This window comes from Podarcis bocagei (assembly GCF_964188305.1).
Source record: "Podarcis bocagei genome assembly, chromosome: 4".
Lineage (NCBI taxonomy): Eukaryota > Metazoa > Chordata > Lepidosauria > Squamata > Lacertidae > Podarcis > Podarcis bocagei.
The window spans coordinates 88,735,040-88,762,392 of record NC_138128.1 but is presented as its reverse complement, the minus strand read 5'-3'; the positions used below and the strand labels follow the sequence as shown (position 1 = coordinate 88,762,392).

At 40.8% G+C, this 27,353-nt stretch overlaps 1 protein-coding gene across 3 annotated transcripts in view; it reads left to right on the top strand.

Annotated features, from left to right (window-relative positions):
• ADK (adenosine kinase) overlaps nt 1-27,353 on the top strand; it is a 204,873-nt gene that overhangs the window by 48,358 nt on the left and 129,162 nt on the right. For all 3 annotated transcript variants that reach the window (XM_081191845.1, XM_081191847.1, XM_081191846.1), the window contains exon 4: nt 21,987-22,065. In XM_081191845.1, coding sequence (XP_081047971.1) covers nt 21,987-22,065 — 79 coding nt within the window. The remainder of the gene's footprint in view (nt 1-21,986; nt 22,066-27,353) is intronic.

The following is a 27,353-nucleotide window of genomic DNA, read 5'->3' as shown; positions in this document are numbered from 1 at the left end:
TGAAACTCAGCGATGTGTGTTGTCTCTGCAAATCAAGTAATGTGTGTAGGCTGCAAGACAAATTATAGCAGTTTTCCTTCAGGAAACAATTTTAAATGTAGTCATTTTAAAATTTGCTAACCTAAATGCTTGTAAGTACAGCAAAAGACAATTATTGAAATGGAAGAAGATTGAAGCCAAGACTGCTGATTGATGTGTCATAATGTCTTGTAGTTTGTCTTCGGCGTATCATTGCATTGTGTCTTACCAAACCAGATGAGCAGGTAAGATGTAGTCATTTGGAGTTTTTGGTAATGTGAAATAGCAAGGCTGTTGCTGCTTCTTGAAATGGTCATGTTCATTCACTTGTCCCAGCAATCTACTAATTTTTAAGTAGCTGTCTCCTAGACTGTGTTGAGCCAAATGCACACCAGATGATACTAGGCTATATGCATCCACTGAGTTAGTTCCCACACTGAGCTGCTGGCTAACTTATGCAAATCACCACTGGTCATGTGCACTCCCTACTTAGGTGTGTAGCCTTAATAGACTTTACCGGCTGGTGGGGTCTGCGTTGCTCCCGGGAGGGAGGAAGGAAGGCAAATGACACCAAGGTTGTTTCAGAGAAAGAGTTTATTCTGCTCTCCGGATAGCAGAAGGCACTTGCGTGGTCAGTCCACAGCAAGTCCAAAGAAATGAGAAATTTCATGCAGTATATATCCTCCAGGCACCCTCTCCCCCCTTCCCCAGGAATCTAACCACGTCAGCTTATACACGTAAGTTGACATCCATGACCATAAACAGATATTCCTGTTCCGGTATTCTTGACCATAAAAGGTTGTTCCTGTTCCTATACTCTTATCTTGGGGCAGGAGGTCACCAACTCTAAGAGCGCTCCTGGCACCGTTCCCGGGTCTCTTGTCAGACCTGACAAGGTCTGTGCGTCTTTGTGGTCAGGATGTAAGATAAGACCCAGACGTGCCATCCCTGCTCCACCGGAACTGGCAAAGCCATCCATTGCCATCACGGACTGATAAAGGAGAGGGCTTTGAGTACTTGTTTATACAGCTGGCTTTCTGTTTATACATTGACTCAAGAGCTCAAGTTAATTTTAGAAATGCTCCCTTGGAGGAGGAAAAATGAGGATTTTGGGTCCCGTTTCAGACTGACTGCACAGAAACCCATTCCTTCCCCCTTCAGGTGAGCAGTGCAATGATGTAGCCATGAACTCACCTGAAGTGGAAAGTTGCAGTGATTTTCGCTGCACATCGAAGTGGAGTTGTAATGTTGTACAAGCTCTGCTATTACACTGCTCATATGAGTACTGATTTCCACTAGTGAACTTGTAGCCGACTCTTCGGTCCAATTCACTTACATCACCACTTTCAAGCTGTGTGCTTCTGCTTCTGTTGAAATACATTTCGTGATACCTTATCACCTTATTTTCTGACTTTATGGAAATATGAGAACTGATTATGTGAACAGGTCTCAGAAAAAATATATGAATCCGAGTTTTGTGTTACATTTTTTTCACCTTGGTTAAACATTATGGCTTCAGCTGGCCTACTGTGTAATAACCTTTTTGCTTTCTTTGTAAATTACTGGCACAGCATACAGCTAATTCCATTATTGGTGAAGAAGATTAGATAGATGAGATTATTCTAACCTAAATAGCCCACATTGGTTTAAGCAGGGGTAACATTGAAAAAGCTTTGCAATTTGTACTGTGTAAAGGTTTTAAGAAACGTGACCTGCCAGTATGCATATTATCTCAGGCATTATCAGTGAAATTAGTATGCAAGATAATGAATATAATTGTGACTGTTCTTCTCATGGTAATTAATAGCAATTCATGTCCAACAGTTTTGTTTTAGTTCTTGTATTGTCAGTATCTTTTTACCACTAAGCCGTTGCTTTTTTTGCTGCATCCTTTTAAAAGAAAACTATTCTATCAATGAATTTATGATTACAACTAAATTGGTTTCATAAAAGACTTTAGTATGTATGTCTATTGTCAGTGTGCTTGACCTGCTATTTGTGTTCAGACTGAACAGGTTTGGATTTATGCAAGTGCACTTATTTCTGCGAGACTGTTTTATACTAATTTAGTATAAACAGTGCTGATGGTTTAGAAAATCCAGGGTAAAAGGTTAATCAGCAATTTGGCATTTTAAATAGCTTAGCCGGATATGATTTACTTGTCTTGAAGAACTTGGCAAGCCTTAAGTATATAGAGTGTTTCAAATCTATAAGAGTGTTCACCTTAGCTAAAGTTAAGCTTCTGATTCACCACTTTGTTTCTAATTTGTTTTATATTCTAACATAAATTATCTGTAATAAGCTATCCTAATTAAAGTTGGTAAATCTACAACACTGTTCCAATTACGTACTAATCAATTATACACTAATTTAATTCCACTTAGCTACAGTGCATCATTAATCAGGTTCAGACTTGGATAACAGATTTAGCACATTAACTGGTTTGGGACATTCAAATAACGAGAAAAATAAAGATACTTGTAATACTGAGAAGACCGCATAAGACAATATTCAAGTGTGTGCTTTATTAATAGGTTTCATCCTTCATCTTAAAAGTATGAGTGACACTTCTTAATTCTTGGGGGAAATTAGAACTGTGATCAGAAGCAATTGAAACAATATGCTCAAAACAATGGTTCTTGTTCCATGTCCTAATGCATCATTAAATTTAGGACTGTAAACAGATTCACTCTCTTAAAAACTGAACTAGCAACAGTAAGCGGCAGCTCATAAAAGTTACTGTTCTTCACAGACAAGCCGACATAGTTCATTGTAGTGGTCTTCCAACAGGTGGGTCCCACTACTGGGTTTCAGGCTGACCTAAGGTAGGTCACAACAGCAGCACAGCCATCATACAATTACATGGCCAAAAGTTAAGAAGTGCACCCCCAAATGCATGTTTGGATTAAAGGGTTTGAAAAAAATGAATGACAACTGTCTCATTAAATGTGTGGAACCATGCTGGGGTAGCTAGTGAGCTGATAGTGGGGGTACAGGATCATAAAAATGGGTCATGTACTCACTATTAAATAATGCTTATAAATTATTTGCCAACATATTGGCAAACTGACTAAAAACAGTACTAAAAAAACCCAAGCAAAAGTTATTTACATGCATTGTATGTGCAGTATAACACTGTGCCACCAGATGGTGGCAAGGAGTCCCGTATTTCTCTACCTGTTTTCCCTGTTTAAATTTACAATACTTTAAATGGAAATGCTTCTTTAATGTGCCTAAATCCAGCCGAAAAGTAACCTGCTCAATCAATGGTTATCCATTAAAGCTTTCAGAGAGGTGGGTTTTTTGTGTGTTCTTTTAAAAAAATATTTTTTATTGAATTTTACTAAAAAAGAAGCAAAAGAAACAAAAAACAATACATAACACCATAAACACATTTATATACATGTTTTCCAAAATGCAAACTAAAAAAGAAAATTCTTTCATAACCAATTGTTGTTGTTTAGTCGTGTCCGACTCTTCGTGACCCCATGGACCAGAGCACGCCAGGCACTCCTGTCTTCCACTGCCTCCTGCAGTTTGGTCAAACTCATGCTGGTAGCTTTGAGAACACTGTCCAACCATCTCATTCTCTGTCGTCCCCTTCTCCTTGTGCCCTCCATCTTCCCCAATATCAGGTTCTTTTCCAGGGAGTCTTCTCTTCTCATGAGGTGGCCAAAGTATTGGAGTCTCAGCTTCAGGATCTGTCCTTCCAGTCAGCACTCAGGGCTGATTTCCTTAAGAATGGAGAGGTTTGATCTTCTTGCAGTCCATGGGACTCTCAAGAGTCTCCTCCAGCACTATAATTCAAAAGCATCAATTCTTCGGCAATCAGCCTTCTTTATGGTCCAGCTCTCACTTCCATACATCACTACTGGGAAAACCATAGCTTTAACTATACAAACCTTTGTTGGCAAGGTGATGTTTCTGCTTTTTAAGATTCATAACCAATAATATCACCAAATTCATGCTTTAAACATTACAATATATAAATCTTAGTTAAAATATTATAAAAGACTTCCACCGCATTCACCGCATGTCTTAGTTATCTTACTCGCCTTTACATCTGTTCTTCAATCATTTCCCTTCCTTAGATTATTTCATAATCAGTCAAATCTTTATGTTCTTTATATTCTTCACAAGGTTAGTCTAGGCACAACCAAACTTTCATATTTGAGCCCTGCTTGTATAAATATTCATTTAAGCATTCCCATTGTTTCTGAATTACAATTTTTGATTTATGCCTTATTAAATCCGCCAGTTTTGCTAATTCCAGGTACCCACATAGTTTACTTAACCATTCCCCTTTTGTTGGGATATAATTTCCTTTCCAGTGACTGGCTAGCAACGTTCTCGTTGCTGAGGTGTTTTTTTTTTTTGTTGGTGGGGGGAATATATTGACAACACCTGCTTTGAGGAATTCAAATGAAATGGGAAGGGAATTGTATGTCAAAGTAAACAGTCTATTTGATTTTTGCTGCTACTCTTCCAACTCAAAGATTATCGAACCATTTTTTGAAATCCTACTAATACATCCCAAGGCGCAGCATAGCAGTGCTGTTCACTTGTAAAAGGAAGTTTGCATGTGAAAGGGAAATGTGTAGTAATAGATTTAGGAGCGTGGGATGGAATGGAGGACAGCAGTGTGAACTGAATGAGGGAGCTGCTGTATAGCTGACTCACAACTTGCATGCGTTTAACTTGTGTGATGGCAGCCTTATGCACTGGGTAGACAGCCAGCTGAAATCATACAAATTAAACACACACATTGGGGAGGTCTTGCTCTGGGAGGCTGTTGTGAGATCTTGCAAGAGCAAGGCCCACTTGACTCATTGGCTTCAAAAGTATTGTGGGGACAATTCCAGGGCTATTTGGTCTACACATGATTTCAGCTTTATGTGCAAACCCTTAGCCTAGTTGTGAGTCGTCTGTATTGTTCTTGTATTAGGATTATATTACTTCCAGGGTAGCACTAGATATTGGTGCTGCCCAGGGTTTATTCACCAGGACCTAGGTTGTTTATTAGTTGATGGCAAGCCTGTGAATGAATTATACACACTCTCAAGGCATTTTGGGTTTATTTTTAATTTTTTGTGGGGGGGGAGGAGTTTGTCTGGTATCGATATGTAACATCACTCAGATAATGACTAATTGTGTAATCCGAATTTGGTTCCATGCGTAGAATGCTGGGATGCATTTCTCATATGTGTTTGGCACCTTTCTGTAGATGAGTATGGATCCAAGCCTTTCAAATCCCCCCATGACACATAATTAAGTTCCATCATCCACTGCTACAAGATGTGGCGATGACCACCAGCGTAGACAGTTTTTAAGAGGATCAGTCAAATTCATGGATGATGCATCTGTCAACATTTAGTCATGATCACAAAATTGAACCTCCGTGAATAGAAACAGCAAATATAACATTTCCCCCCTCTTTGGTTCCACATCTAATGGGGGAAATAGTAAGTAATGAGTTCTATATTTTCAGTTTGGTGCCATCCAAAACCACTTTTTTGCTTCTGCAGCAAAATATTTGTATATCTGTCTTTAAGGTATGTGGATTTCATTGCTTGAAATAAGTTCCACAGATATTCTTCCTAAGTATGGGGGAGTCAGTACTTGAAGGTAACAGGCCCTGACACTATTGATCTTGAGCCATTCCATACTGTGGAAAAAACATATGTTATTAATAGCCATGCTATCTTTCTGGGCATCATAGCTAAAATCTTATTCCCTCAGGGCACGATGGTGTCCTAATGCCGCACATCCTTCAACAGTTACATTTTGCAAGTTTATTTTGACATCTCCAACTAAATGTTGCAGCTCTAGCAAAAGTTCCCACTTGGGATGATGTGACAAGCTGCCGTAAAGTTAAAGCTTGAGAACTTTTCCTACCAGTGTGGTGTAGTGGTTAAGAGCGGTGGACTCGTAATCTGGGGAACTGGGTTCGCGTCTCCACTCCTCCACATGCAGCTGCCGGGTGACCTTGGGCCAGTCACACTTCTCTGAAGTCTCTCAGCCCCACTCACCTCACAGAGTGTTTGATGTGGGGGAGGAAGGGAAAGGAGAATGTTAGCCGCTTTGAGACTCCTGAAGGGGAGTGATAAAGCAGGATATCAAATCCAAACTCCTCCTCTTCTTCTTCTACCATCCAGCAAGACGGAGAGGTTGGAAGACGTGAACTTGAGAGGAGGCTGGCTTTTCTGGCCATGTGTCTGAACCTGGCCATTGGGTTGGATAGTAAGCCAAAATGCATGGACCTTACGAAGCAATGGCGGCTCATAAAACTGCAGGGAAGCTTTTCAAAGTGTGGCTTTGGCTGTATTTGACTTCTTATAGTATTTATACTATGCCTTTCTACCTCCCAGGTACTCAAGGAGACTTACTGAAGCACATAATAAAAAACCCAATCATATTCATAAAAAACAAGTTTAAAAAAATCCCATAAAAATACAAAGGCAGTGAGGGTTTACTGATTTTCTTAATATAGTGTAAAAAAAGAAAAAGACGTTTTATATCTGCTCTCCACTTTTTAGCATTGTTTTAATTTTATTGTTTCTACCGTTGTGATATGTCCTGGACAGCATGATACCGTTTGATGATAAATATAAAGTTCTTTGCTATATATAGTTTTATGTTTACTAACATTTTGTATTTGAATGAAATCTCACTTTGCTTCAATGAAATCAGGATACTCACTGCTGTTTCTAATGATCTCTCAGTTCTTTATGTTGGCATTTGCTGCTGCGAGAGCCATCATTTTTATAATAACCTTGAGGTGGGGCATTCGTCTGCATCAAGCTTATTTTCTGCAGTATTTAAAGTCCCATAGTCAAGACCTCCCATTTACTGAACCTCATAAATTGTAGAAAGAAACAGATGAATAACTGAGAGGCAGTTTCTGTTCAGTAAGGTGACCTATGCGGCATCTTTGCAGTCATAATTCATTGTTGTGCCTCAATAGTGGAAAAAAGAAGAGGAAATATAATCAAAAGTGCTATAGGAAGTTGTGTTTTCTTCTTAAAAGCAGGCTGACACATTTTGTGCTGCAAAGTGTGTGTTTTCCTGAATAGTTTTCTATGTATCTTTTTCTAACCTTTAAGGGAGAAGCAGAGCTTGGCTTCCATGTTTTTGTGATGCACAACTGGAGAAAGTCTACTTTTCTTTCAAGAAAGGAACTTTTAAGTCTAAATATGTATTGACTTGGGAGTCAGGGGTCTGCACTCACCTCCCTATTCTGTCTTTTGGTAGAATGCTTTAAAAGTGTGTTGTCTTATGTTCAGAGTTGGTAGAGCATTTAACGGTATTCAGGCTAGAAGAGACATTGGTTACTAGACTTTGGTGTCACAAAGGGAGCATTTGAACAAGTTGATAACCTGGACTGTGCGCATAATTTGTATAAAAACTGTTCCATGATAACCACACACCCCCAAATGCCACCCAGCGCTATGCCTTTGCCACTGCTGCTGTCGGGTTGTGCATATGGGTTGTCAGCCTCCCATTTTTGTGAGTACAGTGGTACCTCGGGTTACAGACGCTTCAGGTTACAGACTCCACTAACCCAGAAATAGTACCTCGGGTTAACAACTTTACCTCAGGATGAGAACAGAAATCGTGCAGCGGCAGCAGGAGGTCCCATTAGCTAAAGTGGTGCTTTAGGTTAAGAGCAGTTTCAGGTTAAGAACGGACCTCCAGAACGAATTAAGTTCTTAACCCGAGGTACCACTGCACAAAGAAGGCTCAATACTAAAAGCGTGCTAGAAATGCTATTTAAAAGATTGATAATAATATGGTCCATCAACTTAATGTTGCGGGTGGCGCTTTCCCCCTTTTCCATTGCTCTAAACTTTGCCCTGTGTTTCTGGCCAGGATGTATGGTAATCGAAATAAAAGCACTGGGGGAGGGAAGTAAAGTGGGGTTTGGAAAGTTTCCTTCATTACCACCGTTCTCTGTCTAACTAATTTGGTATAATGTATTGTCATATATGGGACGCGGGTGGCGCTGTGGGTTAAACCACAGAGCCTAGGACTTGCCAATCAGTAGGTTGGCGGTTCGATCCCCGCGATGGGGTGAGCTCCCATTGCTTGGTCCCAGCTCCTGCCAACCTAGCAGTTTGAAAGCATGTCAAAGTGCAAGTAGATAAATAGGTACTGCTCCAGCGGGAAGGTAAACGGTGTTTCTGTGTGCTGCTTTGGTTCGCCAGAAGCGGCTTAGTCATGCTGGCCACATGACCCGGAAGCTGTGCGCCGGCTCCCTCGGCCAATAAAGCAAGATGAGCGCCACAACCCCAGAGTCAGTCACGACTGGACCTAATGGTCAGGGGTCCCTTTACCTTTACCTTATTGTCATATATGCATGTTTTCTTAGAAATAAGTCACTCTGTTCCAGGTAAGTGTGGATAGGTTTGCAGCACCTGTGTTTATTACCTACTAAGTGTTGAAAAAAAACCTCATTTTGTGATAAGGATCTTACATTATCACCATTTTGTATTGATTGCCTCCCCTGTTGCCAAAAATGATGACTGATACATCATTCCTGTGATCTTACCAGAGCTATTTTCCCCCCTGTCATGCTCTTTCAGATTTACTTGAAACGGTATTTCTGTAATTAATATGTGTAAGGGAAAACAAATTGCTTTTAAAAGAGAGCAGTACACTGCAGTGATGAATTATTTCTTTGAGAGAAAAAGTGCTTTATCTTTCTGGAGAGAATGGAAGAAATATAGCAGATAAAACAACAGTCAATAAAATTGTTGATTGCTTCTCTGGAAAGAGGAACAAGTGGCTTCAAGATTGGGAAACCTATACTGGGTGACTATGAGCCTTTTAAGTTTATATTCTTGAGTGTAGTGATATGAGAATAAAATAGAGAGTAATTGACAAAGTATTTGAAGGCCAGAACTTTGCGTTTTAAGGATCTGCCTGTTGCTGCTGCTACTCCTGCACTTTGAAGTAGCTTTTACCATTAGTCCACTTGAGCTGATTTGCCTCCAATATTTAACATTTCGGAATCAGTGTTTGTCGCTTCCATAACATATTACTTATGTAAACTACCAGGGCTCTTACTTTCAAGAAGAGTCTGCATGAGTACAACTGCTTCCCTGTTTGAACTTTTGTGTAGAGGGTGGAGAATGGGTCAAATGTCAGCAAATGTGTAATTATATCAGGAAGGTGGCACAGGAGGAACAGGGAATTGGCAAAAATCACCTTGTTCCCTTTTCCATCAAAGGATCTTCCACACTTTGTATTTGTGTGTGTGTAAGTGTTAAACCACAGATCCTAGGACTTGCTGATCAGAAGTTCAGCGGTTTGAATCCCCGTGACAGGGTGAGCTACCTTTACCCTTTAAATGTGTAAAATGTATTGTTAATCATAGCTGCATACATTTTATTGCACATCTCCAAACATAATTTGAATCCCTTCAATATATATTTCCAAACTGAAAACCGTCCACAACTTTAATCTTCCTGTATTACCGTATTTTTCGCCCTATAAGACGCACTTTTTCCCCTCCAAAAATGAAGGGGAAATGTGGGTGCGTCTTATGGGGCGAATGCAGGCTTTCACTGAAGCCTGGAGAGCGAGAGGGGTTGGTGCGCACCGACCCCTCTCGCTCTCCAGGCTTCAGGAGAGCCCCAGCGCCAGCCCCACAAGGTCGGGGGACAGAGGGAGGCGGAACGCCGCCATCCCGCTGTCTCCCGAAGTGGTTTGGAGGCTGACGGCGGGGAGAAGAGCGCTTCTCCCCGCTGCCTGCCCCACCACTCCGGGGACAGCAGGGAGACGCAGCACGTCTCCCTGCTGTCCCCGGACCTGATCTCCAGGAGGGCGGGGGGGAGAAGAGCGCTTCTCCCCGCTGCCTGCCCCACCACTCCGGGGACAGCAGGGAGACGCGCTGCGTCTCCCTGCTGTCCCCGGACCTGATCGCAAGGCGGGCGGGGGGGAGAAGAGCGCTTCTCCCCGCTGCCTGCCCCACCACTCCGGGGACAGCAGGGAGACGCAGCACGTCTCCCTGCTGTCCCCGGACCTGATCGCAAGGCGGGCGGGGGGAGAAGAGCGCTTCTCCCCGCTGCCTGCCCCACCACTCCGGGGACAGCAGGGAGACGCAGCACGTCTCCCTGCTGTCCCCGGACCTGATCGCAAGGCGGGCGGCAGGGAGAAGAGCGCTTCTCCCCGCTGCCTGCCCCACAAGCGCCTGGGGGGGAAATAAATTTTTTTTCTTTATTTCCCCCCAAAAAACTTGATGCGTCCTATGGGCCGGTGCTTCCTATGGGGCGAAAAATACGGCAAATTTTTAATTTTAGGGTTGAATCCAGGGTTGGAAGAAATGCCTCTCTTCCTCCAACCCCCCCAAATCTGCTCTGAAGTCGTCTCCCCCCCACACACACTTTCTGAGGCAAGGGGAAGTTCCGCTGTGCATGTGGAACTGTTGGGTGTATCCCTGCAAAGTGTGATGCAAACAGCAAAATCTGATCTGTACATTTTTCCATGCATTTTTCAGTCAATCTAAGCACTTTGGCTTTATTGGCTATGGTACTGAAAGCAGCCTATCTATGATCCTGCTTAGATTCACTGGTGGCTTTCAGAACTTCAGCTATTTCATCGTGTATGAGACCTCAGGATTTGGCTGAACATCAGGTTGACGTTGACTTCAGACATCCTTTATCTTTCTTTCAAAGCCACAAATCAGCTTAGAGAATGTCAGTTGTGTTTTGCTTTTTTTATTCACAGAGAGAAGTTGAATTACCACATTGTATTTCTTTTTATAGCTAAATTTGTCAAGTGATCTAATGAGTCAGGGATGGCGTGTAGTATTTGAGCGCTGCATCTCTCTGTCAGGGAGTGATCACATTTTACATTAAAAGGGTCTAATATGCCAAAGACCAATGAAAGCAAGCTAACATGGGTGGGGGAAATTGGCAAATGATAGTTTATGGAAGGTAAGTTAATAAATCTAGATTTATTATTGTTTTAAAAAAAAAGCTATGTATTTAAACTGGTATGTTTCAGCTGCTCTGAGGATTTTGCTCTGACGCAAAGAAACAAATGAGTTTGAGAGACTGGGAAGATTGTATTTTGAATTGCTACAGGTTTCATGGTTGATGTGTCTTGCACCAAACCACTGTGTGTGTTTTATTGTTACCAGTTAGACAGAGGTGTGGGTGGTGATATTAGTGAAGTCAAAGCTGGACTGTGTTTGACAGCTGAGCTTTAATGCAGCAGATTGGAGAGAACATGCTTACTATTCTTTGATGGAAGCGAGCAAGTTCAAATTTGTGTTTTTATATGGGGTGGGTGACATCCCCTCCAAATGTTGGATGACTTCAGTTTGCATAAGGCCCAGTTAGGATGGTCTGTGGTCAGTAATGATGGGAGCAACATCCAGCAACTTCTGGTGGGCCACAGGTCTTCCCATCTCTGCTTTAGATGGTTCTCTGATATTTCAGTTTCACCATCCTGGACTACACCATCTGACAGATTCAAAACTTCCAAGGAATTTCCTTTCCTTTGCTGAAAAATCTCTGATTGAGAACTAATCTTTATCATCACTGGGATTCTAGGCTACAAAAATAAAATAAGATTAAGTTCTTCCTCTGTTGTGTTTCCCCCCCTAAACCTTGTATGGTTTCATATGGAAGGTGCTCCAAGCCCTTGGTCAGTTTCACTGTTTCTGTACCCTTTCTAAGATTGGTAGCTTTTTCAAATGGGATATCCAAAATTGTCCATTGTATCCCAAGTGTGGCTGCACTGTAGATCTATATGCAGATATTTATTTATTTATTTATTTATTTATTTATTTATTTATTTAAATATATATAAACCACAATTTCATAAAAATATAGCAAGGTCATATGCACCATACAAAAAAAACCTCGAAGAAAATCTTCCATGCAACCTTTGAAAATTCTTTTGTTGTTTTTTAACCAAGGAAACTCTTTTGTACCTTCTTAAGGATTCTTATATGAAAGAATATCGATATTGAATGAAATCTCACTCTTTAATATCAGATGTTACTTGGTGGTATACCCACTTCATTTTGTGCTTTGGACTTTAAACATTTTTAAAGATGTAAATAAAATAGGATCTTGAACACCATTTGCATTTTCTTTTATAATTGATAATGTACTCTTACATTATTTTAATTAGAACATCTTACTGAAGGGAAAGCACATTTTATAGAGCTATATATGACAAGTTTTTCTAAACTTATTTTTAATATTTCATATAAAATTAAACTTGACTCAGATGAAGACAGAAATTAATACCTTATGAGTTTTTCTTATAGTAGGACACAGTTCAACATTTAGAGTTGTTTAGCCCTTGCAAATTAAGAAAAGACCAGGTTTAGCTTAGACATTGGAAACTGCATCATAATATTCCTGGAGTTAAACTCAAAACACATTGGAAATTTTAGCAGCATAATTCACCCAGCACTGGTACACAAACTCTAGTCACTTTGCTGACATGTTAATGAAATGGAGAAGCAGCTTGCATTTGTATGTTTGCATGTTTTGATTTGGCAGGCTTTAGAATAATTACTTCAGCTTCATTGTGAAGGATCTAAATTAGTAAAAAAATTGTTTGGTTTAGCCACAATCCAAATTAAACTTGAAATTGTAAAAGATCAGCATGTGCCTGTTGCAAGGCTAATTTCAGTCCCCAAAAAATAAAAGTGTTTATAAACGAAATTAATATCAGAGTAAATTTTTCACTTGCTCTTGTTCCAAGCTTGTTAAGTTGTTGTTGTTTGTTGTTGTTAAGTATTTCCACTTATCTAAGTAAAAACCAAACTGAAACTACTTCAACCATGAAAGATTTACCATATTTTTTGCTCTATAAGACTCACTTTTTCCCTCCTAAAAGTAAGGGGAAATGTGTGTTCGTCTTATGGAGCGAATGCAGGCTGCGCAGCTATCCCAGAAGCCAGAACAGCAAGAGGGATTGCTGCTTTCGCTGTGCAGTGATCCCTCTTGTTCTGGCTTCTGAGATTCAGAATATTTTTTTTTCTTGTTTTCTTCCTCCAAAAACTAGGTGCGTCTTATGGTCTGGTGTGTCATATAGAGCAAAAAATACGGTACATCTTTAATTTGTTTTCATCTAGAATATGATTGAATGGTATTAATATCAGTTAAAGACAAAATATAGCGTACACATTTATGCATCTTTCTGATGCTTCCCAAAATCTGTCACTTTGGATCATCAATTACTAGTGTTAATGGAGATGAAGGGGTGGGGGATAATATTTTCTTTATATTTATTACAGACTAGTGACAAATTTGATATTCAATCTTTTTATGAAAGAATTTTACTTAATCCTGCTTGGTTGTGTACTCTCTGGAGATGTGTGAGCACCTTTCTTCTTGTCCCAGAAGGGGTCAAGTCTTTTGCAAGTTTTCTTTTTGAACGCTTGCAAAGAGCTCTGAGGATGCTCACAAAATCCCCCGTGCTGCTGCCTCCTCCCTATCCTCTGTCCCATGGTCTAATTACTTATATTGGGGCAGGAGCTAGAGGGCTGAAAAGTGGTGTTCAATTCATCAATAGTAATCATAATAAAACAATAATAATTGATAATACCTTGTGTATGGAGTGTTAGGGAACGGGGAGCACCTCTGGTGGGGGACACTTTATACTCCTCCTGGGGTTGTTTGTCCACCTTTGGTCCCCACAGCTCTCAGCTGTGGCTCCTAGAAGCTGTCAGCATTCAACAGCTAACACACCCTAGGAACGGCTTCGACTAAACCAAGTGAGGGTCTCAAACCCTTAGAGAGCTAGGGACTTCCCCTGCATGTGAAGACAGGCTCTGGCAGATTGAGCGGATGAGACCAATAGTTACGTGCACCTCTCGTTACGTATCCTCTGGGATACACACGTGGCAAACCCCGAAGTATTTTTCCAGGTTTTGCCGCATGCGCAGAAGTGCTCTACCACTCCATGTGCATGTGCAGAACAAGCATCTCCGGTTGCGAAAACCTCGGGATCCGACCAGAGCTCTGGAACGGATCCCGTCCACAACCGGAGGTACCACTGTAGTTGTAATGGTCAAGAAGGTGGTTTCTGCATGTGCTGTAGAGGGAAGTGAGGAGCAGATGGGGCTCAGCAACCTGGGAAGGGGGCTCATCTAGGAGAGGGAAAACTCTGATCCTAAGCTTCTGTTGCTTTGTGGGATATATTTGAGAGAAGAAAAGGCTAAGGAATAAACCCCACACAAGTCTGGAGTGGAGTCCCTAAGATGGCGTCTTGTATGCTTTCTTCTGGCAACTACTTCAGTCAAGCTGGGGCCAAACATATTGTTCTGCTTTCCTTTGGACCACATCAGCAAATCCAAGGGGCAGGGTTTGGGCAGCCCAACACCTCCCAGGGAAGGTACACACTTCCCAGGGGAAATGGTCCATAGGATGTACAATCTGTATTGGCTTGCCTTTCCCTAATTTCTTCTTATGCCATTCCAGAAGGACCCTAAACCCTCAGTACTGGAAAGTTGCAGTGGGGAGGGGAGAAGGAGGAAGCCCCCTTGTGCAAGCTGTGTTCTGCTCACATTCCCTGGATCCCAGCTAAAATGTTTAGAAGGCATCTCCAAAGACAAAATAGGAGCAGGGGCAACTGCTGATGATAGGAAGGGGATGAGGCATATGGAATCTGATCATACATCATCTTAAAATTAGCAACAATGTAAGTGAACCTGTCCTTGATATGAAAAGAGCTCAAACTTGGCTCCTGCTAATTCTGTTCTTTGAGTCTAATATTAAGTGTTTTTGTTACTGAAACACATTTCCACAGTGATTGGACTGAGTAAGTAGATGAAACTGCAGTGTCAGTCAGCATCTACTCTTCCGGAGAGGAAATGGGAAATTAAGTTTCACCTGATGCATTACATAATTTGGATTATGGTTAATAATTCTACATTTTCTGGGTGTTTATTCCCCTGCCCCCTGCAATTCAGCTTTCCTTGCCATACAGCTCTGGTAGCAGACCTGAAATAACAAACACTTTAACTGAAAGGCAATTTGCATTTCTAGCTTAAAAGTTGAATGATGTTCTAAATTTTTCACTCTGCGTCGAATCAAATGTGCTCAGTTGTACTGGATTGCAAGAGCCCCCAATGTCATTATATAGCACCCAACACTTTCATCTAAACTGACAGGACTTGGAGAGACGGATTTTGAATTCTAAATTTTGTAGCAGCAGTGGATTTGTTAGCTGATGCAGATGTTACTGTATTTGCAAATGCAGGAGGGATTGTCAGCTTCACAGGCACAGACAAATGCACTGTGAACCTTCAAGTCTTGCCTTGCTGGCTCCCCCATGAAATCCAAATTGGGCTCTGATTCACAGTTGGGCCAATTGGAGCGGGATGTGTTCAAAGCAGCAAATTTAGTTCTGCACAAAGAATAAACTGTAACACAAACTCTCAAAAGACAATTAAGACTTTGAGGCATTTGTGTAATAGGTTCACATTCCTCAGGAGGCTGTGTTGTCTGCAAGGATACTGAACTCGCAGTCTTCAAAAGCAGGCCTGTGTAAAGTGATGTGAGCTTGTAACACTCTGAGAACACGGAATCACCTGAGTGAAATATTCAGGTTTTGAAACAAGGTTCTTAAAAAGGTTCTTTGAACTGCATAAATGTTAAGGTGGTATTGCGTTGTAAAATATTCTAGGTTAGGAGTGACTGAGGGGTCCATGAACCTGATTTGCCTGGCCCAAGCCCTTTTCAAAAGCCCGTTCCATCCCCTTGGCCAAATTTACTGAAACCCCAGCTGCCACTGAGAACAGATTAGAACACTCTGAAAACAGGAAGGCCCGCTCCACCTTGCTCCAATGTTTCCTGGTGAAACACCAGAACAGATCAGAGAGTATTTTCCTGTTTCTGGAGTGCTCTGATACGCTGTCAAGGCTGGCGGGTAGTTTGGTGCTGCCAGATCCAGTAGCCATCACTGCTCTCAGTGGCGTTCCTTTCCAACAGGCAACTGACACATGGAGAGGAGAGGAAAAGGAGGAGCGAGGTCAAGAGTTGGTTCTGCTACATGGTTTGGCTTTTTCTCCATGGTTTTCCCTTGTTTCTTTCTCACGTGGAGAGTGGGTAATTTTCCTCTCCATCGCTCCTTCCTAGAGCAGAGAGAGCTTGATGGGGAGGAAAATTCTGTTTAGTGTGGATAGTATTTGTGTGCTGGGTGCGAAAGAGAATGGGGGGGGCAACGCCTGCTTTTGCAACATTCACTTTTGCATTGTCCACACCTGCCACAGATAGCACTTGGGAGAGGTTTGGCCAACAGCAAATACAGCCCTCCAGCTAAAAAAGTCTTAAGCCTTTCAATGTGTTTTGTGGCCATGCTGATTCAAAACTCCTCCTGCCTTTCCTTTCTATACATCCCAATATCAGAAGGCCGATAATAGGACATTTGGAATGAGGGTAAAACAGCTGAAGAGTGAAAGATTAAGTACCCCCAACAGATGCACCCGTTTTCCACTCAGAATTGCAGCCTTTTGTGGAAGTTAATTTTGTGGAAATTTAAAAAAAACAAAACCACAACCCCCCAAAAGTTGGGGAAAGTTACCCTGAACAGTTCAGTCTTTATCCTCCTTTGGGACCATGTATTTGCTGAAATGTTATTGAGAAAGAGGAACGCCGGAGTAAAGTAAGATCACATTTATTTGAACATACCTAGTATACACATTGCTATTATCATCTTTTGCTCTAAATGATAAGACTATTCATGTTAGAGACATTTGGCTTTGGGTAAGACACTTGCAACCCAGTTAGCCATTCACAGAGAAAAGTGACAACATAAAAAAGAAGAAAGGCAAAGAAGAATGGCTGTTGATAGGTAAACATCTACTAAAAGTCTCTTCCCTATATCTGTTGTCACCCTAAGTCTGCAATCCCATACATACTTTCCTGCAAATAAAAGCCCTATGGAATTTCTGAGAGGACTTGTATAGGATTGCACTCAGTTTCTTAATTTCCTGGTGAAATGACTAGGAATGAAAGAAAACCCTTTTACTAAAAGAGAAAATTACCATGGTTTTGCAACTAACTGCATTAAGAAGGTGATTGCATTTAGGACTCTGCATATACTGCTGGTTAAAACAGCTGATTATACTTTTCTGTAGAACGCTTCTGAAAACTGCAACTCCTCTTGGAAGTATTTATTACTGCAAACTAGCATTACCTCAAACAAGTACTATATTTTCCAAAACCACCTCATCCAAACAAATAGCAACTAAATCAGAAGTCAGTAATTCCAAACAGGTTCCATGTTATGAAGACCAAATGTTAATATATGAAAGAGACAATTTGCCTGTGCATTTTCGAAGGTTCATAGCTTTGAAATACTTTACCACAAACATTAGAGGTTGAAAAAATGCACTTAAATGTCAGTTTGATGGACGCCAAAAGAACATTTTCCACATATGGTTGCATTTAAACATTATTGGAACAAGATGGAAAAAGTAACATCGATACAAAAGTAAGGTTAAAACATTAGCTCTTAAGGATTGTGATTTAAAGACTTTTTTCTTTTCAGTAAAGTCAGCCACCTTTAACCATGTGTTTTGTGAAAAGCCCTAAAATGAAAAAAAGCTGCATTTTATTTTTGCTTTTACCTGAAAGTCTCTCCCTGCTTTGCTCTTCATCTTTGAGAATTCCCATGTATGAAGCTCTGAAATGCTGTTGAACACTGAATAAAATTTATTTTAGAGATTATGACATGTTAAAAATAATAGATAAACGTTGCAAATAGAAGCATGCACATAAATTTGTCAGTGTTACATGACTTCCTAGATAATAACAACAATCATCTTTAAATTATTTATTTTTCTCAGTCACAAAAGAAGTAAAAACAGCTATTTTGGCCCTTAAGAAAAAAAATCCAAAAATTGTGTTAGGGCAATACAACGTGGGTGGTGCTGTGGTCTAAACCACTGAGCCTCTTGGGCTCGCCGATCAGGAGGTTGGCGGTTCAAATCCCCATGATGGGGTGAGCTCCCGTTGCTCAGTCCCTGCTCCTGCCAACCTAGCAGTTTGAAAGCACCCCAAAAAGTACAAGTAGATAAATAGGTACTGCTCTGGTGGGAAGGTTAATGACGTTTCTATGCGCTGCTCTGGTTTCGGTGTTCTATTGTGCCAGAAGCGGCTTAGTCATGCTGGCCACATGTTCCAGAAAAACTGTCTGTGGAGCAGACAGCTCCCTTGGCCTTTAAAACGAGATGAGCACTGCAACCCCAGAGTCATTCGTGACTGGACTTAACTGTCAGGGGTCCTTTACCTTTTTAAAATACTTTTATTAGGCTAACCTGTTACACAAATCTGTCTCCACCTTTTAGTTAAAATGCACTGGTTCCTTAGCAGGAAAAAAAAACAGGAATCAAAAGGAACTAGGCAGTCTTTATGTTAGCAATGGTGGAGATTAATTTTAGGAGTTGTGCCAGACAAAAAGTCAATAGAATGCAGTTGGAGGGAATGTTCCCCCAGAAACTGAAGTTTTCAAGTGGTCCTCCAGATTAGACTCTTACTGTTGAACAAGTAAATAGCAGTGTTCTCTAAGTCATACACATATTGCCATAATACAGATTTTGGAATTTTTCTTAAGGACGAACATTGCTACCTTTATTTTCTGTGTGATTTAGAGAATACAGTGGTACCTCTGGTTACGAACTTAATTCATTCTGGAGGTCCGTTCTTAACCTGAAACCATTCTTAACCTGAGGTACCACTTTAGCTAATGGGGCCTCCCACAGCTGCCGCTGACGATTTCTGTACTCATCCTGGGGCAAAGTTCTTAACCCGAGGTACTACTTCCAGGTTAGTGGAGTCTGTAACCCGAAGTGTTTGTAACCCGAGGTGTTTGTAACCCGAGGTACCACTGTACCTTATTTAGCCATTCCACAAGTGGATCCTAAGTAGGACAATAAGGGTTTCACATCACTAGAAGATGCAGGAGGATTTCTGCCTTTCTTGTGGAATAGTACGGTTGTACCTCGGGTTACATACGCTTCAAGTTACATACTCCGCTAACCCAGAAATAGTGCTTCAGATTAAGAACTTTGCTTCAGGATAAGAACAGAAATCAGGCTCCGGCAGCGCGGTGGCAGCAGGAGGCCACATTAGCTAACGTGGTGCTTCAGGTTAAGAACAGTTTCAGGTTAAGAATGGACCTCTGGAACGAATTAAAGTACTTAACCCGAGGTACCACTGTACTTGTCTCCAATGCTGTTTAACATTTACATGTAGCAATTGGGTAAAATCACCCAGAGATTTTAACTTTGATGTCATCAGTTTACATTTGGCACTCGGCTACTTTTCCGTGGTCTATTTTTAGGGTGTAGAAGAAATTCTGATCTGGTGTTTGGGGGCAGTTTTGGATTGGTTGGAGTGAACAGCCTGCAGCTTAAGACAAGATGGAGTTACAGTTGGTTGGAGAAAGCTGATGACATGGGCCCCTTAAATTGAGCCCAGAAACAAACTGATAAATCAGCAAAGTTAGGTAAAGGTTCAGAATAGTGTGTTCTGATCTCCCGAGCCCAGCCAGAACTTTGGCAGCTTTATCCTCGGCCACCTGAAGTTTCTGAATTATCTTTATGGGTAGATTTAGAGCAATTTGCATTAATTCAATTTGGCGGTGATTAGAGCCTAAATGGCTGAAGTCTGGTCTGATTTGTTTAGGTTGAGCACAGCTGATTTTCCAGGTGAATATGGTTAAAGACACTCCTGGCTGTCACCAAAACATCCAGGAGACATTCTGGATCTAGTAGTGCTCCTCAGTATGTAAACATACTGTATTTAGAGAGAGTGAAACTTTCAAAGTCCTCTCTTATATCTGGAACCACTGCCTGCCAAAGAACACTATACTTCTTTGGAGACTATCTTCCAAGTCCTATTTCCAGCTGAAGTGCTGCAAACATGCATGAGACACAGGACTTTCTCAGATAAAACATCTGGATTGTGCAACAGCCGCCTTAGGGAGATACATCTGATACATCACTGCCTGCTTTTTGTTGAGCTATGAAGACTGTGCTCTTCCCGTTTTAATATCTCATTTATGCTATGTTAAACTACTGCTATTTTAATCATTTGTTGTTTGCTTCATTTGTAATTTTGTTTCATTTCTGAATTATGAGCCACTTTCGGTGCGATTGCAGTAGAAAGGTGGGAAACATTTTTGTAGATATTATTGTAATAACACAGAACTGGGAATAGCTATACGTCTGCTTGTAGTTTCTAAAGACCCTTGAGAGCTCAGAAAATTATTTTTCTTTGGGAATTCAGTCTGTATCACAATGGAAGCTCTAATCGGTACTGTATTTCTATTACCAAAAGCTGCCACCCAATAAGCTTCTCAATCTTTTCATCAGCCAGATAAATTGAATTCGTTGTACTATAAAAACATTCTGAGAAATCAATTATTGCATATGCGTTCTCTTCTAGTACAGCTCTAATCAACAGAAACATTTATTTCCCCCCCAGTGCAGCCTGTGATCATTATGACTGCTCTGATATATCCATAACTGTGAATGCAGCTTAGTCGCAATATGCACCATGGAAAAGCCACACAGTGGCCCAGTGTCATGTGTATGCAGCCCTCCTCCCTCCACCACAGTCATGAGGAGGCTATGAAAAATCAGCTTTAGCTTAACTGCAGTTTAACATTGCACCTAAATCCTAGTGTTTACTTACTTCACTGAAGAATTGCTTGCTGTGATTTTCAATATAATAAATCCCAAGTTGTGGCTAACCTTAACTACGGGTGGTGGAAATATGCCAACATAATAAACTAAGATTTGAAAGTTGGTTTGTTCCTCCAGTTCCCCCTGCCTTTCCCATGTGCCCCTGAACCATAGATTTAGGGGACTATCCAGAACAGCATGGTGCGTGGGTTTGCTGTAGGGGCTGCCTCCACCTGATTAAACACCATTCCTTAAGAAGATCAGGAGCATTGGTTTCACCCATAATTCTTAATGTTGTACTGAAAGGTAAAATAGCCATTAAACAATAAAGTTTGGCACCATAAATACATATTCGGGTGGGAGACCTTTTCCTTCCATCCTCATGTCCTTATTATTTTGGCCCCATGGTGTCTGCTCTGACTCCAGCCACATCTGCTTGGGTGACATATGCAATAAATTTGTGCACGAGTTAAATGGGTCGAGCATAAGATTCAATTCCAGTAAAGTTGTGGGACTTAATATAAAAAGAACTTAAAATGTGCATAATCAGCTGAAGTACGGCTTAATATAGCAGCATATGAGAAATTAATTGTTTGGGTATATGTTCAGATTCAAGCTGGATTAAAACAAGATCATTCAGAGAAATACCTCATTTACATTGGAAAAGAAAATGAAGAGAAACAACTTTTTTCATTCTTGTGTGTGCGCCAGAACTTTGCATATACAGTGGTACCTCGGGTTACATACGCTTCAGGTTACAGACTCTGCTAACCCAGAAATAGTGCTTCAGGTTAAGAACTTTGCTTCAGGATGAGAACAGAAATTGTGCTCCGGCGGTGTGGCAGCAGCGGGAGTCCCCATTAGCTAAAGTGGTGCTTCAGGTTAAGAACAGTTTCAGGTTAAGAACGGACCTCCGGAACGAATTAAGTACTTAACCCGAGGTACCACTGTATTTGTTTGAGAATATGGATTTACCTGCATATTTTCAGCCAGAAAAATTGCTGAAAGAAAAACATGGCCGTAAGAAACAATACATATACCGTATGTTCAGTATCTTGCTTGATAGAGAGGCTTGTGCTCTTAGTGTATGCTGTTTCTCTTTTAAACAAGGATTCTCAAATAGTGCCAGAATTGGTGAAGTGTGTGTGTTTGCGTGTTTATTAAGTGCCCCCCTTGTAAGAAAAACAACAACCAGTTAGTAACTTGAATTTCATTTAGCTCAAATAGTTTTGTAGTGTGAAGTTCTAAAGTGTGGAAAATAAAAAAAGTAACTTCCTTTTTTCTCTTCTCTTCCTGTGATTTCTTACAGATTTGAAGAACTTGTGAAAAAGTTCAAAGTAGAGTACCATGCTGGTGGATCGACTCAGAATTCTGTTAAAGTGGCCCAGGTTTGTAATCCCTCAGATTAAATTAAATTTGAAAAAGGTAGTTGTTTTTAAAACTTTTCCTCATAACCTTGTTTATCTTAGAGCATAGGAACATAACACTGCTATGTAGTTGCCAACAATAGTGTACAATATAAGATGACTGGTCATCTTAAATTTAGGCACATTTTTTTGCCTTCCTTTTGCACACACTGTTTATTATTTGTTTTAGATTTCTGGCTAAACAAAACAGGACTCTTACCTTGTCCTTCAGCAAGCAGTGAGGAAGAGGGGGAGTGTTGGAATCTAGCAAGATACAAAGTGGGATATGTTGTGACTGCAGGAAATAATAGGGAAATAATTATAGTTTCTAAGTAGTGCCTGGTTATTCGTGCTACATTTTGTTGTTCTGCCTAGTTTACATGCTCTGTGGCTATAGTGATCATAGCAGTTGCGCTTACCTGATGCATTGGGAGCTAAAATCAAGAAGTTGCTTAGGTCTGAAATCTGGAATATATGCATATATGCTTATTTGCAGTTAGGGATAGAAGTCAAAACAGCTTTGAGAGAGGTCAGGGTCATGGAGCCCAGTTGAAATAATTGTGAAAAGTTAGTCATGATGAACTTTTATTCTCATTTTAGCCGATGCAACTTAATAATAGTTGAGTTCCACTCAAGTATTTTTTTCCTTGTAAGATGTTCTAAGACCTAAATTGGACCTCACTGAAACTTTTTGAGCAAAGAGCTCTTCATTGTTAGTAGAATTTATACAACCATACTGTGATTGATAGAAGTGTATCCTCAGCAACTACACATAATAATAATAATAATAATAATAATAATAATAATAATAATATATTATTATTATTATTATTTGTACACCGCCCATCTGGCTGGGCTTCCCCAGCCACTCTGGGCGGCTTCCATAGAAACCAAAAATACACTAAAATATCACAGATTAAAAACTTCCCTGAACAGGGCTGCCTTAAGATGTCTTCTGAATGTCAGGTAGTTATTTATCGCTTTGACATCTGATGGGAGGGCGTTCCACAGGGCGGGCGCCACCACCGAAAAGGCCCTCTGCCTGGTTCCCTGTAGCTTTGCTTCTCGCAATGAGGGAACCGCCAGAAGGCCCTCGGCGCTGGACCTCAGCGTCCGGGCAGAACGATGGGGGTGGAGACGCTCCTTCAGGTATAGGAAAAGAAGTGATTTTTTTCTTCACCCATCCTAAACCCTAATGCCTTTTTGAGTCCATGTCTCCCTTGACCAACTCAATTCTTTTTGCGGCACCCCTGTGGGGCTCAGGAGCCCAGTTATGTCACCCCTGGCCTGGAGAACTGACATCTTCTCACCCTTTTTCAAACACTCTCCCTTGTGGAGGGTTCCCTCAGCCTCCTTTTCTCTTCCCTCTCCTTGGGAATCCTCCGGCAGCCACTACTGCCACTCTGGTCTCTGAGCTGTTCCTCCCTGCCCCAAAGAGAGGTGCCTCCTCACACTGCCCCACAGGGACTAGGCCAGCCCCAGAGGCACCATTTGCCTGGAGAGCTTGTAGCCAGGGTTGCTGCAACAAACAGCTGTGCAAGCCTTTGGGAGGCAGAGATGTGAGAGGGACAGAGGCCAGTGTTGCCCGCGGCAGCCTGACCATCATTCAAGGCATCCCAGGGTTCTATCACACACTGGCTGAAAACCACTGCCCTAACGTATTAATTAGGATTTTTTTTATTTTTTATGGAAGAAAAATGTTAAAATACCATAGAACAATTTTTGGAAGAGATTGTTCGTTTAATGGAAGCTTTTTATAAAGCCACACAAAACTGCAACTTAGTTGCACTGAAGCAAGTAAGATAATCAGAGTATTTTCAAAGAGGGAGGAGAGGAAATTATTTGAATTCTGCTGTATCTAAAAGTAGCAGCTACTCTAGTTTTCCAATTCTCTCTGAATATTGTACAGCTAAGCTAACTAAAGGCAACCACTTGTGCTGGCTTTGTTTTTGCAGGAAAACTGATCTTTAAAGGCGTGTGAGCTTCATTGTCAGTTACGTCTTTGTGTGTAAAAACACTGAGAACCAGTATAATTCATCCTTATGATGTGTTAACGTTTGGATGATAAAGTAATATTATCCAGGATAAATTACAGTATACTGAAAGCTTGTTTTTTTATTAGTGATTTATTAATTAGTACAATAATTCACTTTTATTAGAAATTCTTGAGAATCCACTGGAGGACAATCACAGAAATGAAAGAAAAATGCTGGTAGCAATGGCTTCTGTGGTGTTAAGATAGTAGCGCAGATGAATGTCTGATTTTGAAACGTTATCACCTACTACGTTCAAAATTAAATGTCATCCAATTCTCGACATAATGTAAAGCGATCATGCCTCATTTACCAGCATATTATTTGCAGTTAAACTTAAATGTAAAAGGTCAATTTTATACACTTACTGTTTTGTATATTCCATCCCATCCCATTTCCCTGTTGTGTTATCATGGTAGTACACTGCACGAGGCTTCAAAAATCTAATGTAGGTTCTCTATGCCAGAATGTTGCTTCTCCTTTCAGCTGCAATTCTTTGTCCAAGCAGGTTGTGTATGCAAATTCCAAGGAGCAAACTTCACTGAATTTAGCGAGCCTTTCTTCCAAGAAAGGGACGCGGGTGGCGCTGTGGGTTAAACCACAGAGCCTAGGACTTGCCGATCAGAAGGTCGGCAGTTCGAATCCCCGCAATGGGGTGAGCTCCCGTTGCTTGGTCCCTGCTCCTGCCAACCTAGCAGTTCGAAAGCACATCAATGTGCAAGTAGATAAATAGGTACCGCTCCGGCGGGAAGGTAAACGGTGTTTCCATGCACTGCTCTGGTTTGCCAGAAGCGGCTTTGTCATGCTGGCCACATGACCCGGAAGGTGTACGCCAGCTCCCTCGGCTAATAAAGCGAGATGAGCGCCGCAACGCCAGAGTTGGTCACGGCTGGACCTAATGGTCAGGGGTCCCTTTACCTTTACCTTCTTCCAAGAAAAGATGCATAGAGTAACATGTCCCATTGACATTGCTGGTATTTAAGCTGTATGTACGATTGCAGCCTTACGGTTGTGTCCAGTGGTATTTTCCTTTTCTCTCCCCTGCCTTGAGTGCCCAGCACAACCCTAGACTCTGCTCCAAAGAGGTCCCCCCATCCTATAACACATTTTGAGTGCACCCAGACTACAGGGGCGAGGAGAGGAATGGAAAGGCCCATTGTGCAAGCTGAAGTCTGCTCCCCACATGCAACTGAAGCGTTGGATACAATCCATTTTGTTTTTCTTTTCCTTTCTGCAACATCAGTGGCTTTTATAAAGCCAATGTTTGCTGGAAGCAAAGATACTTATTGGAAACGTAAGCATAACATAATAAAAACAATAGCTCCAGTTATAAAACTCTGGATAGAATTCCTCGAAAGCATTGAGGATTCTAAGTTTACCGTAAGTCTTGTATTATAATAGATCCCTGCCCCTGAATTCAAGTTGAAGTAATCATCTATACTAGGTCTCCACTTAGCGTGTGATATCTCTCTAAGTAGGGACTTCTGGCATAGATGATCTTTATAAATGATAGATGTGTTATCTTGGTGTTGTGCCTGTTTATAAAGAAGGTAGCATATTAATAGGATGCATACACAGTTGTCATAAGGATTATTAATTAGTCCATCTTAAATTGACAATGTGTGCTGACTCTTCTCAGTGAACACATATGTTTGTGTGTGAGAGAGGAGAGGCTAAGGTTAGAATTTTATTTTATTTTATTGGCCTTACCCCTCCATAAGATTTTTTCTTGCAGGCATTTTGTGGCAAGCTTTTGTAGCACTCTTAATCTCTGTATTTTCTCAATTTGAAATGGACATGGAACAATGTCATGTCGTTTAGCTGCAGCTGAGAGCGACAAAGAATACACATGATGGAATTTTATTTTATAAATTGTCATTGATGAATAAGTATTGGCAAAAAATTCCTTTGTGTATTAGGTTGGCATAGCTAGGCAACAGTGTAATTATTTTTCCTTGGAATCATAGAATGATTTATGCACTTCAATCAGGGCAAGTCCTCACCATGTCCCATTGCTGCACCGGCCTCATTGGTTGTGCCTCTGGGAAGTAAAGTAATCAAAGCATTTTACAACTCTCATTTCCTATGAATGCCTGGAAAAAATATAAATAGTAAAATACAGTGGTGTTGTGAGCCAGTGTTATATATTAAATTACTTTTTGAAATATGTCGGTAATGCTGCCTTGTATTTCTAATAAGTCAACATGAAACATGCTTTGCTGTCATGTGTACTGTGTCCATTTTCACAATTGTAGCACAAGTGGTTGCTTTTGTAAATTCAAGGTTTTTCCCACATCATGATTTTTGCACATCACACACACTAACATCATGATTCGCGATATATTGCCAGGTCAAAAATTAAGAAACCGATATCATGATATGGACTTCAAACCGATTTTGGACAATATATCACTATATTACCCAGCACTACTAAACATACCTTATGCTTCTATCTTATGTTCATGTACCCTGGGGTAATGCCATGTAACGAAATGAGATTTACTTCTGAGTAGACATGTACAGGATTGCGTTGTTAACTATTGTCTGAAAACCACTATTTAATTTTGATGAGATGCAGTTCCTTTGCTGCTTAATATGTTTTGAGACATACATTTCTTCCCTTCAGAGTTCTGTATAATGCTGAGGTCTGTAAGGTTAAAACAAAGCATAAATTAATTTTTGCCACCATGTCTCAGTCCGACTTGGAGGTTACATTCTGTGAAACTACCATTGGAAAATGAATAATAATATAATAATTTATTATTTATGCCAAAGATGTAAAAGAGAACAACAACTACCAGACTTTTAGAAGACATCTGAAGGCAGCCCTGTTTAGGGAAGCTTTTAATGTTTGATGTATCACAGTATTTTAATATTCTTTTGGAAGCCGCCCAGAGTGGCTGGGGAAACCCAGCCAGATGGGCGGGGTATAAATAATAAATAATAATAATAATAATAATAATAATAATAATAATAATATTATTATTATTATTATTATTATTATTATTATTATTATTATTATTATTATTATTATTAATACCCCGCCCATCTGGCTGGGTTTCCCCAGCCACTCTGGGCGGCTTCCAACAAAAGATTAAAATACAATAATCTGTTAAACATTAAAAGTTTCCCTAAACAGGGCTGCCTTCAGATGCCTTCTAAAAGTCTGGTAGTTGTTTTTCTCTTTGACATCTGGTGGGAGGGCATTCCACAGACGGGTGCCACTACCAAGAAGGC